This window comes from Perna viridis, chromosome 3 (assembly GCF_037379345.1).
Source record: "Perna viridis isolate PV_CMFRI_1.1 ecotype Kerala chromosome 3, ASM3737934v1, whole genome shotgun sequence".
Taxonomy (NCBI): Eukaryota; Metazoa; Mollusca; class Bivalvia; order Mytilida; family Mytilidae; genus Perna; species Perna viridis.
In genome coordinates, this window is record NC_142447.1 from 48,833,782 (window position 1) to 48,848,872 (window position 15,091).

Sequence of the window (15,091 nt, forward strand, 5' to 3'; positions counted from 1 at the left end):
ATCTAGTGAAACTTTAAATGGGATTACCACTGAAAAGAAATCAAGGAAAAGATGATAACAGTGCCTTTGCAAAATGTTACAATATGTAAATGCATGAAAATATACATGTATTTTAGCCACATCATATGGAAATACAGAAACCTCCTCCTGATGAGAAATATTCTTACATGTACATATAATTGTGTGCAAAGTCAGGCAAAAATAGAGGTTGGTGGTTATCACTGTCCCAGGTTTTTACTGGTTTTTAAACCACCTAGTCAGTACTGGTTGATTGAAATTTTGCAAACAGTATTTCTGTAGCATTATAATTTCTGTCCTACATTATAAAAAGTTAATACAATAACTATATATTATATTTAAGCATTCTGAAATGTTATTCTTAAAATATCTCTATCTCTTAATTAACCTGTCTTAATTAAGAAAAAATAAACACTTTTTTCTCTAAAATAATTCAATTTTATCTTAAATAAAATATAACAAACTTTACAAAAATGTAGTACAGTGTACTTCATGAGCACATATTTGTTTCAATAACTGTAAATAACAGGTAACATAAGTAAGAGTAGAATAGGTTACTTTTCACCTGACTGACAGGTGGTCATTGTTAAAACAACACCCCCTCATAACCAGGAAGATCATTAAAGTGGTTTGAAGTGGGGAGTTTAAAACAATAAATTAAAGCCATTTCTTGTACTAGACAAAACTTCTAAATACAGAAATGGAAAGTTTACTAATGATATTGCTTTAGGATTTCTCCCATGTATGGTTTCTAGTTACCTGATGATTGATAATGATGTCTGGACCCCCCATTTCAAAATATCGCGATCCATCCCTGTATGTTGATATATTTATGAGCAATAAATGTCACACTGTAAAGTAAATAACAAATTTGATACATGTATTACTATATTACAAATATCATAATTTCATGTATGAAATCTTTAATTGATACTGTACTGCATAGTTAGAGTACATGCACATGTATTTTTGAAGTTTTCAGTATAAAGTTCCTGTTCACAGACATACAAATGTAAACTGCAAATTTTGCTAAGACATTTGACAACTGTTCTACACTAGCAATGTTTACATTAGACCTATCACCAGTTCTGAAAATTTTAAATCATTGTGTACATTGGAAGTATATGAACAAACATATGTATAACTTCATTTACCTAATACATGAATGTCCCTGAAAATCAGCTCTTAGGAAAGGTCTACTTTTGAGTGCCTTGATATCCATCATATTTTCAATCCACTTTCATGGACATAGAATTTCTAACCTAATTGACTGTGTCCTTCATGTGTCATGAAAATCCTGTATCTATCTTGAAGATCTGCATTCTCAATGTATATCTTGACAATGCACTAAAAAAGAACCATATTGATAATCAATTATGACTTACATGTATATGGATATAATACACATGTACTAGTGTTCTAGCTAGGATTTTAAAGTAGAGGGGCGCAGGGAAGAGGGCACTTTAACGTGTAGCATGTTTTTTTTCAACAAAAAAAGGGACATTGATTTTGTATGTTTGTGTTAAGTCAGTAATTTGTATTCTTATTGCTTACCTGCCAACTGTTGAAAATGAAGGTCGCATCATAATTTGCAAACTGAGTAAATTTGACTGCATGATTAATATATGTATGACACCCTTATTGTATTGAAAGACCTTTCTCAAGATGACCAAGTGCTTTTAGAACTTTGACACGTGTATGTAGAGGTGATTACGCTGTTATCGTATTACTGTAGCCTACAGATCCCCTATGAAAAAGTTAGAAAATCAGTTTTGAATTCTTCTATTGTTGTGTTCCTGCAGTGAGGCAGCAAGTCAAATGATAGAGGTGACAAGGGCAAGTGATTCCTTACATTTATGACATATTATAAGGTGAAATGTTGTATGAAATGTTACAAATATTCAATACTGTTTCAATTAAATATCAAAATTATAAGTAAGTAAAAGAAATAATAATTTCCTTTAACTATTGCAATTACAACTTATGAAAAATGTCCTTTACTGTTGAAGATATAGAAAATATTGAAATTATAAGGGAGGTAACTGACATCTTGAATAAACTAACATGTGCAACATGCAATTGTTTGCACTGGTAGTTCTACAAAATTTAGACCTGTCATCTTGAACATATTTGTAAAATTAGTAGTGCAGTTGAAATTAATTATTAACCAATAATTGGCTGTCCATAAAATTGTTGAAGATCCAATCGGGATTCATTTTCTACTTGTCAATCATTATCGGATAACCCTAGTCAGCTGATTGGTCACCGATAATTACCTGAGGCTTACCTGTGGGTTAATTACGACAGGATGTAGTTAATGAAGGTGACACTTCTTAATTGGCTTGGGGTAATTTGTTAACAAGAGTGAAAATCTTAAAGGGCAATTCAGGTAATTGTAAATGGGCACGAAAGGGGGTACTTAATAGGGGCAGAGGGGCGTGATAGGGGCGGGGCGGGGCGCGGCGTCCCTCTATTTTGCCATAGCTAGGACACTGTGTACATTCCATACTGAATATTACATGCCAAAATCTGCATCACATGCGGTATCAACACAAGACTCCTGTGTCAACCCACTTAGGGCTATTGGTCGCGGGGTGATATAGGTCGAGAATTTATACCCCATCAGATACAGATTTTGGCATGTCATGTTCATCAAAACATATATTTTAATTATACTTCAAGTGTGTTCTGTATAGGGTGTGATATAAGGTATGCAATATTGGTCTAGGGGTGTGATATAGGGTATGCAATGTAGGTCTAGAGATGTGATATAGGGTATGCAATATAGGTCTACGGGTGTAATATAGGGTATGCCATATAGGTCTAGGGGTGTGATATGGTATGCCATATAGGTCTAAGGGTGTGATATATGGTATGTCATATAGGTCTGAGGGTGTGATATGGTATGCCATATAGGTCTAAGGGTGTGATATATGGTATGTCATATAGGTCTGAGGGTGTGATATAAGGTATGCCATATATATGTAGGTCTAGGAGAGTGATATGCAGTATATGATATGCATATTATGTATGGTTGTGATATAGGCCAGCGGTGTGATATAGGATATGCGATATACATGTAGGTCTAAGGGTGTGATATACAGTATGCCATATAGGTCTAGAGGCGTGATATACATTTGTACAGTATGCAAATAGGTCTAGGGGTACGCGAAATAGGTCTAGGCCTGTGATTTAGGGTATGCAATATAAGTCTAGGGGTGTGATATAGGGTATTTAAATCACAGGTCAGCCACAATGATAATGATTGAAAATTTGAGAATGGGGCAATTTCTAATACAATAAAAATGTAATTAAATTGTTTTAACGTATTTAGGAAAATTTTCAGCAGCAATGTCATAAGCGGGGATTCTCTATGCTCTAAAAGTTTGTTTGGTTACGTATAAATACCTAACTTTTACTAGATATCCCTCTTTTTGATATATCAAGATCAACTATACTGAATGTGATAAATATGCCACATGGCTACATTTCATCCCATTCTAATTCAGATTAGATTTTAAATGCTCCCCCCTTTACCTTTGTCGGATGACTTCATGTGACATAGAAAAAAAGGGAGCAATTAAGATCTAATTTTAATTACATTGCCTTTCATTCTTACCTTTGAAACACTGTTACAGGCATTGTTTATGTTTCTGCTAACAATTCCATGATTCAAATGTTTATTTTCTAGTATAAATAATTCATATTGTTTGCTACATGTACATTTGTATGTTTATTCATGTACATGTACACATTGCTTGCATTTTAAATTCCTGGGATCAAATCCAACACACGTGTATTTAACAGTACAATTTGTATAAAGTATAGAACAACTTGAAAACTGGTAGCATATGTAAAAATATTTTTTATCAAAATTGTTCTAAAAAATACCTGTAATTTACAAACACTAGAGCACTTTCTCAAACCTTCAGGACCCATATTGCAGAGGCGGATCCACACACTTTGAAAATGAGAGTGGCAGCTTGGGTTCCTCAGAAAAAGGGGTGCTAGGACTTTATTTGCCATTTTGTCAATTTTACACATGAAAATTATAATTTTCCCATAAAAGGAGGGATGCCAACTCAGCCCCCCCCCACGCACCCTCACTCTAATCATAGACATTATAACTATTCTTACATGTACGTTTTTTTGTACATCACAAAAAACGTACAATGCAGCTCCAAAAATCCGTTATTAGAAGCTCCTGACATTCGCAATAGCCTTTTACAATCATGATAGCAGTCTATATTTAACTCCTTGGTAAAATTGACAAACAAATAACACTTTCAAACCTACAGGACCCATCTTGTAATGGTAGACATTAACAATATACTAACAACTCAAAGAGTGTACATTGCAGGTAAAAAGATACGTCATTAAAAACTTCCGACATCTTGTGAATGTTTGACCGGGTTGCTCGAATAACCAAAAACCTAGGTGTTAACCGAAAACCAGATTGAAAATCCGAAAACCTCAATAAAATACGTTTTTGGGTGGTATAATTGCTCACTGTGTTATTTAAACACACTTGCAAATAAGTTTTGTTATTAGTATTCCAGCACTTTCTAGATACCTAACGAAAGTCTATAATAATCAATATGGCGTCAGTACTTTGAAATCAGTGACTTGTCCTTTCGACGCAATATTGTTTTCGGTTATTGCAGGTACCATGTTTGACCTGCGTCAGGTCAATTAGAGAAAATAGTCCTGCTCGCTAAGACAAAATTTAAATAGTTTAAGATAAGCACATAATCATAGAAATATTGCAATTCAACAAATATTACAAAAGCTTTGATGTCATAATACTTCCATCTTTTTCGAAAACTAAAGCATCACATATTGATCGGCGGCGGAGAGATATACTAACGTAAATTTTCAAGGTGGAAAAGGGGGAGGGTAAAGAGAACAGACCGCGGAGTATTTAAGCAGTTCCATGTGGCAATATCCACTTCCGGTTGAATCCCACTGGCCGACGATCTCTAAGTCAAGTTCAGGCTATAAATAGCCTTCCTTGACAAAAATTGTTACAGTCACCGGCCATCTCATGCGTTTGAATATCTCACGTGACCTTAGAAGAAAAGTTTCTAAGCTGAAGGTGACGCCAAACGGGAAATAGTTTGATTAAATAAGGTGGGTTACAGCACGAAAGCACTCCCTAATGTAGACACAATTCTTTCATTACAGATACTATTTGCGAACAAGTTTATCTTGAGGGAAAGAATGGATATTTTTTCTGTATCTATACCCCCCGCTAGTACCCTCGCGTCATCCCGCCATCTTGGATTTCTCCAGTTGAGCATCATGACAAATCTAAATATATTCTTTAATTTGCCTGACAATTTTTAGATGTAGATTTAAAATAGCTGAAAATAGTATTTGAGAGACAAAGTTTTATATATTTTAATATTGAAGGGAAGGGAAAATGAATCCTTTTCTTCTGCCAGTCAACCCGTTAGTACAGTTCTTTCGCGTCACCCTGCACGCATTTCAACAGGCGAACATCTTGTCCAATCTTCTATATTAATCCTGTTTAATTTTTTTTATCATTGATGTACAATATTTGTAAAATGTTCTTTGTACTCTGTTAGTTTATGATAAAAAGGTGTGAATCTATCGTGAGCTCATAGTCCTGATAATTTACCTTTTTTTGCTGTGTAATGTATGATTATATTCATGCTACAAACTTTAGAGGGTTTCAACTTTTTGAATCCGTTTGTAATTACGCAACAACAGAGAAAGTATAGGTATTGCATGCTATATATACATTGTATGTACCAACAGATACTTGTAACATGTATTCTTTTTCCGATGCAGTCATTTCTAGAATGAAATGTAGAAAATTATAAGTAAAAATAACAAATTTTACTGCGTTAGCTATCTTTTATTGAAAGATAAGACTTGTTTACAATGTGTTACTTGTAAACAGTACAAAAACCTAGTTTCAATTGATGTATTTATTTTATTGTTTGTCATCCTAATACATATACACATATTTACAATTAACAACACATGTTGAAAACTGTAACGTACTTGTTTTTGTCTAAGTTTAGAATGGATAGTAAAATTGTTATTTACCAAAAGTTTTCAGTTTCTGTTTATTCAGAATATTTTGACAGCATTGCATTTAATAGGGATGGGACTTGCTAGTTATCTGATTTAGCCATTAAACAAATATATGGGGTCCATTAGTACTGAAAGATACAAGTTGTTTGAATTGTTTCTATTTGCAGTCTTGAATACCCTTTTTGCGTCTCTCAGGACTGCTCCATTTTATGACTGTTAGTAACTCTATTTAGTAGAGGTGAAAGAACTTTTTTTTTATTATTATTTTTTTTTAAATTTTTGATATTTTATTTCAATCTGTACATTTGTTACCGGAAAACATAGAATACCGGTACCTTATCCCGGCCCCGTTTAAATTAGTATAATAAGAGAATTCATTTATATTTATTAGAGTGGATAGATTTTGTTAGTACTTGTTAGTGTAAAGGTGAAAGAACCTTGGTTTTGGGTCAACTACTATGTTGAGGCTTTGGTCTGATTGTATGGTCATAATTCATTTTGAAGGTAATTAGACAGCAAAAACGGCAAATTTACATGCTTTTACACAGGAACACAGGATTCAACAGTGGCTTAACTAGAGAGTCTTTGTCCATGTATGACTAAGGGAGAACTTGGAGCTGTATAAATATTTGCTTCAATTCTGTGATAAGTAAAAGCAAAAGCTATGTTGTGAAGTGATTTAAAAAAGCAAAACAAAAAACAAAAAAAAAAAAAACAAAACATGGAAGAGTAAATTAACATGTATATTTTTAAATGTGTACCGTCAAATCAACTCAAGAGGCCATGCTGCTCAGCTAGTAAACAGTCTTTGAAAAAAAATTCTTCTAAGAGAAAGTATGGTGAAAATATTACTTTCCCTAGTTCAAAATATTACAATCCTTTTTTATTATTAGAAATGTGATTGTGCAGTGAGAAACAGAGAAAACTATGAAGGCTTCATTGACTCAGTACTTCAGTACTTTGATTTATATAGCCTAGTTGGCCGAGTGGTCTAGAGCGTTAGACTTAATGCAGGCAGTGTTGCCACAGATGTCAAAAAAAAAAGAGAAAGGGGTTCGAATCCCGCTGAGGGAGCGACCAAATTTGCATCGCAAATTTGCAACCTCGCATCGATTCTAGAGTTTGGGTGTAGTTTAGACTTGAACACAAATAATAACTAAAGAATCTTCGAAATTTAACCCAAATTGAAAAAAGGGAAGAATTTTTTTTTAAATAGATGAGATATTATTTGACAAACAGAAAAATTGTCATCATTTTGATAGCTAAGTCTTATAGTTACTACATTTTAGGATTGTGTTTTTTAATTTGATTGAAATGTTGCAAGGGTCCTCACTTTTAAGCGTATAAATGCTACAGTATGCTAGAGATAATTTTTTTTTAAGTACATATTTGTACTATGGTTCGCTTTGCGATGCAAATTGAAGCACACATTACTATGTTTTGACTGTTTGTCTATCAAAAAGCCATGTACAGATTTTACATGTTAAGTTTTTTTAATGATGAAGTTGAAGGATCTACGTAACAGAGCGTTAGAGAAATGAAATAGCAAAATCGCGAATAAACGAGAGAGAGAATAAAATAACGTCATAACGTGTTTAACTTGCGAAAAAGCAAGACATTTGTCTGTATTCATATAAATTTTATTTCACCCGCACAATCTTTTCTATGTATACGGAGGATGCAAACTATGATTTCTGTTTAGTGCTGTACAAAGAATAATACTGACGTAGACATGCAAAATAATTGGGACAAAAAACTCTGATAAAAAATGAATGGCAATCCTTTACAATGTAGACTTTGTCAAAAAAGAAAAATGTTAATAATCTCTTGATTGCAGTAAATTATACAAAGAAATACAAATTAAAGTGGTTCACTATTTTTGAATGAAGACAGGCATCTGGGCATTTCTAGTACATGTAGTTTAAATTGTGCCTCTTTACCTGTTTTAGAGAACATAAAGAAATAATATTCATAGTGAACGAAAATGATGATTAAAAGTTATATAATTAGTGATGAAGATAACATATTTCACAGTTAATCCAACTACATGTACAAATTCTGAATTTAAACCCCCCCCCCAAAAAAAAACAAAAAACAAAAAAAAAAATCACTAAAATTTGGACACTGGTTGGACAAATTAATAACTTTGTCAGGTGCTGTTCAGAAAATTAGTAAGGGTAGAAAACTGTTATTAAGCTAAGAGGTAACATCAAATTAAAAATAAAATGATGGTTGGAATAATTAAAAAAAATGGTTCATTTAACCCAATGATTCATGGTCATTTCCTTATAAATAACGGAGTTGTAAGCAATTGACTTGAACTAGTTTATTTATAAATTGGAACCGCACGATTGGATGATTGTTAGGAACAGCAATACGCATTTTAAGCGATTCTAGATACTACTTAGCAACGCACGAGACGTCATTAACTGATGATATAATGTAATGGACTGGTGAGTTAGAGATGATGAATGAATAACCAATTACATTCAGAGTTGAACTATGAAAGGCTATAATGATATCTCATCACCTCACCAATGTCTCGTCTTCAATTTACGAAGTAATTGACTACTTCAATGATAAATGTGAACCATTTCTAACGGAGACATTCCTAAACGCTCGTTTTAGTTACACTGAAGACAATCCAAATGTATGTTCAGAATTGAGCCTTCATGAGAAACACATGTACATCCCTTAATGGGGAGCATTAAGGTATACTTCATATGCTGTTTTCGACTTATACCTTTATAGAGAAAGGAATTAACGATTAAAAAACAAAGCACAAGAAAATATAAAAGTTTGCAATACATTCAACAAAATTATTACCGATTTGTCCTTCAAATCCAGGTCAATGTTTTGTATCTTAGAAGAAAAAAATTCAACAACAATAATATAATATTAGCGGATAAGTTAAACATGAAAACTTTTGTCAAACACCTTAGGATACTTCATTTGATAGTACAAATTTCCTCTTTTAAAATTTCAATAAAAAGAAAACGTTTGATACATTCTTTAATCGATAATGTGATGATTTCTTCCATTCACTGATATCTATATTCGATTTATTTTCTTAATCAAACTTTTAATTTTTTTATAAAGGTTTAAAATAGGCTAAATTCGTCATAAATGAACTCGTTATTCGGAGATACGTTTGACATAGTCAAATTACAGTTGCAATTGGGAATAAAATAGTCGCCACAATTGTATTTTTGATATGAACGATAAGAAAATAACCCAATAGACAAACAATTTATACAGTTACCACTAAAAACATGTAAGTTTGAGAATATAATCATTTTCAAAATAAAAAAAATAATAGCATTTAGACGGTGCATCACTCAAAAAACGGGGGTCAGCATTTGTTGCTCCCGCTTGCTTTGTTTTACTTTATGAGTTGTTGTCCATTCCGTAGTTTGTTCAACAAATGATGATGCTGATTTATTAGTTTCTGACTGTTTATTCACGTCGATTTTAGAGATTGAAGATTCAGAATGACAACTGCCAACATCTTTTGTTATATTGCTCGGCAAAGCCTTTATTAATGGTTTCTTTTGACGATGACAATTCATAACTGTTTTGTCCGTTTCCCCGCCGGTTTCACTGTTCTCTGTGTTTTCCTTTTCATCATCATTATGTTGTATATGAATGGCATCTTTTAGCACGGTTCTTAGGCCAGCTTCCTTCACAAAATCTTTCGATGCATTCTTAGTTACTTCCAAGGAAATGTTTGATGTTGAATTTGTCCTAGGTATTGAAGACCAAAGATCAGGTAGTGAGATGTCTTCTTTATAATGTATATTCACTGTATTTGTCATGAAACTCGTTGAATTTTGTATGTCACTAGCACTGGAAGATCGCATCATTGTAGTATCTGCATATGGTAACATCAATTGGGATTTTGTGGGAAATGGAGCATCATTACAAGTCGTCGTTACATTGGTCAAGTGACCTTTACCTGACCCTTTAGCTTTAGCTTTACCATAAGATAATGCATGGGAGACTTTACTGAAACTCGATCTTCTTTCTAAATACGGTGTGTCATTTTCAAAAATAATACTTTCGTCAAATCCAGTCAAACAAGTTTTTTTATATTTCTTATCTGAATCCGATATTACTCTCGTTAATTTGTCATCAATGATCACACTAGAATACATCTTGCCTTTTTCAGATTTTCGTAAGGTAATGTTATCAGTTTCACAAATTGATTCTTTTAAATTTGAATTATCTCCCCTTTTTACTTGTGCTGTGAGACCAAGTTTTTCTATTTCTTTGATAATATTATGGTCAGCATAAGTAGCTCCATTAGGAATTGATTGGAAACTGTCAAATTGTTCTACAATGAAAAAAAAAAAAGTAAACGTCATTTTTTCCTTCAAATACAAGATGTTTTAATCAACTATCTGAAGACATTTTAGTACATTCGTAAATGAGTTGATTGTCCACGAACCCTTTTATCAGTACATAGTTCTAGTTGTAACATAGCTTTTTGGCATTGATTTACGTTGTCCAATAGCCAGGTCAGGTTATAGATTGAACTATGAACCGAACCTATATCTTAATTCTATTAAACTTCTACTGCAGTCTTAACAATTTTATGCCTATTGGTTTTCAAACACTGAGTATTTATAGCACATTATGATAGCACTTGTTTGATTACAGATTTATAAACCCAACATCTCCAATACAAATGCACATGCATGCATGTTAATAATTTCAAAATAAGGCACTGAAATCTTGAAAATCTACATAAAAAAGAAACAAAACAAAACAAACAAAAACAAAAACAAATAAAATCAATAATATTTATAACAAAAACAGAATTGATGTTCAATGCTTTTGTTGCTCTCCTTGGGTGCGTAATTATAATAAAGGTGTACTCAATGAAATGTATATTAGTAGTTCGATGCTAACAGTAGAGATTATATATTATAACATTCTAAAAAAAAACGGAGACAATGAAAAAAAGCAAAAATATGCGTACAGAATTTAAATATTTACCACTTACCTTCATTTTCCTCGGGAATAATTCCAGTCAGGCGTGCTGCTGTCAACATTGTATTTGGGTTTGAGGTTTTGTACTTCCGTTGATTTTTTGGTGACACGACAGCAGTTGTATCGTAGATTCCTGAACCGGGATACGTACAAGAAAGTTCGCATATCACAGGTTTTGGACTAACCTTATTATCCTCCATCATTAGAATTAAATACTCTTATCTTATCCTTGAAACCAATGGAACTTTATATCGGTGTTTGTAAACAACACATGACCTATAAATAAACGGCGTGTCACGTTTAAAAAAACATAACTTTAACGACCTACTGTATGCATTACATCATGTAGTGTTAGTCTTAGATCAACATTGTACTAAGTGCTGATGTAAACATCAAGTTTGTTTTTAGATGAGTTGTATAAAATTACTTTTTATAAAACATTTTTACCCACATTAACTTATTTTCAAAGGACAAATCTTTTTTTTTTTCGATTTTCGATTTTTATATTTCTTAAGAATTTCCCCTAACATCTTTCCTGCGAATTGATTCCGTATAAAACTTTCAAAAGGATATTTCCTCAGAACCTCTCCGAAAAATGTTTCCTAAGATATCCGATGAATATTTCCTAAGAACCTTCCCTAAGAATATGTGGCAGAGTTAAACTTTATAGTTTATATGTTTTAAGTACAAATTTTTAAGGTTCATGCATTTACTTTAACATCTTTATCCTCACTAATATGCATTTCTTCTGTGTAATTGTTACGAATGACTGAATTAGTTTAAAAGCCCATTTGGCGTATGAAAAGTGAATGTTACTGTGTGCGTATGGTTTTAAACTAGTTTAAAACTTAAATCGGCAATGGTATCAAATGAATTTCCCGTAAAAGCTCTAAATTCATTTTGATCTTTAAAAAGATGATTGAGAATGAGTCTGTTTATTTTAACATTAAATTTCTTTATGAATTTAATGTAGTGCATTCATTACATTTTACCTCATTATTTATGAATCCATCATTGGTTCTCTTTAGGTGGATATTACACATGCAAGATGAAATAGTTGTTATTCACAAAGCATTTGCACCTCATGCAGGGTATGTAGTTCACGTAATATTTTTACCATTTTGTCAGTTTTGTATAAGTAGTTCTAGTTTAAGTCGCTAGAATATCGTTCTGTTTTATTTACATTATACATTATTTCTTTATTTCGCCTATATTTCAAAGCAAATCCGCATTTTTGCTGTATTTGGTAACAAGATGCATTTACGAAAGACGTGCATTTTATTTTTGGTATGTTTCATGTTAAGTTAAGAACACAAAGTAAATATTTTGAACCTTCTGTAAAAGTTATTGAAATAGCGTATTATACATGTATGTGTTGATAGTGAATTAGTTTGTTGTACTTTGACATATTAATTTGGTGTACTTTGTTTGACCCCCTTCCTTTCCCCTCAATTAGAAGACGCACCCATTTGGAGGACAAAGTTCAACCAGAAGTATTGAAAGTTCACACGTGTTATTGTTTACATCTAGTAATTATTTACTTTCACTTTTTTCCTAGCTGGACTCAGTTAATGTGGATTCACTTTAAATACTACTGTTTTGTCTTTTAGAGTTCAGTGTTTATACTGTGACCATTACTACCTATTGATAAGTAGGAGAGCTTGCTTTACATTTTTTCCCTTCACGTTTGTCCTGAATGTACTTATAGAGTACTTTGAGTCAAAGTTCATACATACAATTTATGTTTTGTATTTGTCTGTATATATTTTGTGTGTGTGTGTTTAGTTTTTGTATTTACTTGTAATTCGTCTTGTCTGCCTATGCATTGATGTCTTTGTATTTATTTGCGATTCAATGTGTTGATATTTGTGACTATATGTATGTGTTAATGTGAGCTACACTGTGTATTCAATCTCATTAATAGGATATACTTAAAAATATCTAAATAGAGTATATTTCAGTGATTAGATCAGGTATATAAAAGTGATAGTATACTATAGTAGACTAGTGAGCTTGTGATATTACAAGAAATTAACAGAGTATATTCATCACAGCTTGTATTCCACGCATGTATTAACAACTGTCTACCGTAAGAACACTTAATCCCTACCTTTAGTCCTTAAAAACCTATTACTAACAGCTACAGTACTTAGGTAGCAGGTTTGCTGAGTTATTGCTTACTTGAGGTTATTAGGTATAGGGTGAGTTACCTTGGTAGGATTTAGGTAGATTTATGGTATTAAACAGACGGTGTTGAAGGGTTGATTCTTAGTTTATCTTACCTGTCTCGAGTTATTTACTCCACTTTGAAGTAGTAGTATTCAGTTATAGTGTTTGTGTATCACATGTTCAGATATTTCTTTTGAAATGGGTATGTGAACGTACAAGCTTCACGTATACTAATATCCAAGCTTAGCTTTTGTATCCTGAAGGTAAGACATTGTGTGCTTTAATTTACACTTTGTGTACATATTTGCATAATTATTCTTTACTTTATACAGATCATATAGGTATTTTGTGTTTCTATTGTGTTTATAAGAATGAATTTTACAGAATTCTGTTTCCAGACAACTGAATTTGTTTGGACAACCATCTTGTTTCTACACAGATAGTATTATACAATCAACATGGCTGAAGGTGTAGTATCTAACGAAGACCTCGAACTGTTACAAATGACAAAGATGGAAATTAAGGTGAAACCCAAAGGTACAAACCCAGATGATGTGAAACCATGGATGTTAGATTACGTCAAACAATTTAGTGCATTGGAACACTCTGAGCCAGGTCGAGAATCCAAACCAACAGAAAGTGAAGTTAAGCCTGTACAACTCCTTAAGAAAGATCCACCAAAGATTTCCTGTTTTTCTGGCAGTAATGGTAAGAATGAAATATCGTACGACTTGTGGCGATATGAAGTTGACTCACTAGTGAATGATGGAACATATTGACCAGACAACGTCAGTTATGCAGTAAGACGGTCTTTAAAGGGAGAAGCTGGTAGAATCGCAATACATCTTGGTCCTAAGGCAACCTGCACAGAAATTATCCAGAAGCTAAACAGTATTTATGGTGTGGTTGAAAGTAAAGAAGAACTGGAACTGCTTGCTGAATTTTACAGAGCCAAACAGAGAGATGATGAAACAGTAACATCATGGAGTTAGATTAGAAGGCGTATTGGGCGAGGCAGCAGATAAGGGATTGGTTTAGCGACGAGAAATGGACAAAATGCTAAGATCGATGCTTTGGACCAGTTTAAAGACACAATTAAAGGACATATCTGGCCATAAGTATGACACCATTGATGTATTTGATTAACTTAGAGTTTCACTGTGACAACTAGAGGAAGACCATGAAGAGAGGCATCGTAAACCAAATGTATCCAAATCAGCCACAAACCGATCTGAAAGGAAGTCAGACTTAGATGAAGTTAAAGGACTTATCCAACAGCTTTCAACAAGAATGTATAGATGGGAAACTAACAGAAATAGCTATTACAACAGCCGATATAGAAACAATAGATACAACAACAACAACAACAATAACAATAGATGAAGCAACAGAAATAACAACAACAGAGATAACAACGAGAGTAAACAGAAATCCAGACAGCACGAGACCACTTAAAAGATGACACTACTTCTTCACGATCTGAACCACCCGCAGCTGAAGTAGAATGCTATAGATGCGATCAGCGAGGCCATATACGTAAAGGTTGCAGGGTGAATTTAAACGGAAGGAAGCCAGTGAAGCAGAACGTCACTAGGCTTGTGCAATGAAGCAGATCCTACAGAGATGTCAAAGACTGTACCACCACCTGGATTATTTGAAAAGTATTGCTGCATGGCAATCCTTTAAAAGCACTACTAGTTTCCGGATCTACTGTTTCCACTGTAAGCAGAACATTTTTTCAACATCATTTACTGGAACTTCAGACCCTTACAGATCTATTAGACATCGAGTGTGCTGGGGGCAACAGCTTCCATACGAAGGCTACATCAGAGCTGAACTGAAGATGATG

The 15,091-nt window shown here is 33.2% G+C and overlaps 1 protein-coding gene across 1 annotated transcript; it reads right to left on the bottom strand.

Moving 5' to 3' along the window:
- Positions 1-9,080: 9,080 nt before the first annotated feature.
- Positions 9,081-11,426, bottom strand: LOC148622695 (uncharacterized). The gene is made up of 2 exons (XM_088572757.1): positions 11,087-11,426; positions 9,081-10,414 (listed from the first exon to the last, which is right to left on the bottom strand). The coding sequence occupies exons 1-2, from the start codon at positions 11,274-11,276 to the stop codon at positions 9,420-9,422; spliced, it is 1,185 nt and encodes a 394-aa protein (XP_088428883.1). The 5' UTR covers positions 11,277-11,426; the 3' UTR covers positions 9,081-9,419.
- Positions 11,427-15,091: the final 3,665 nt, after the last annotated feature.

Excerpts from the sequence above, each read along its gene's own strand:
- LOC148622695 (XM_088572757.1), bottom strand. The coding sequence starts at position 11,276 with ATGATGGAGGATAATAAGGTTAGTCCAAAACCTGTGATATGCGAACTT. Across the intron at positions 10,415-11,086 it reads TATTCCCGAGGAAAATGAAG|AACAATTTGACAGTTTCCAA; the intron begins GTAAGTGGTAAA and ends TTTTCATTGTAG.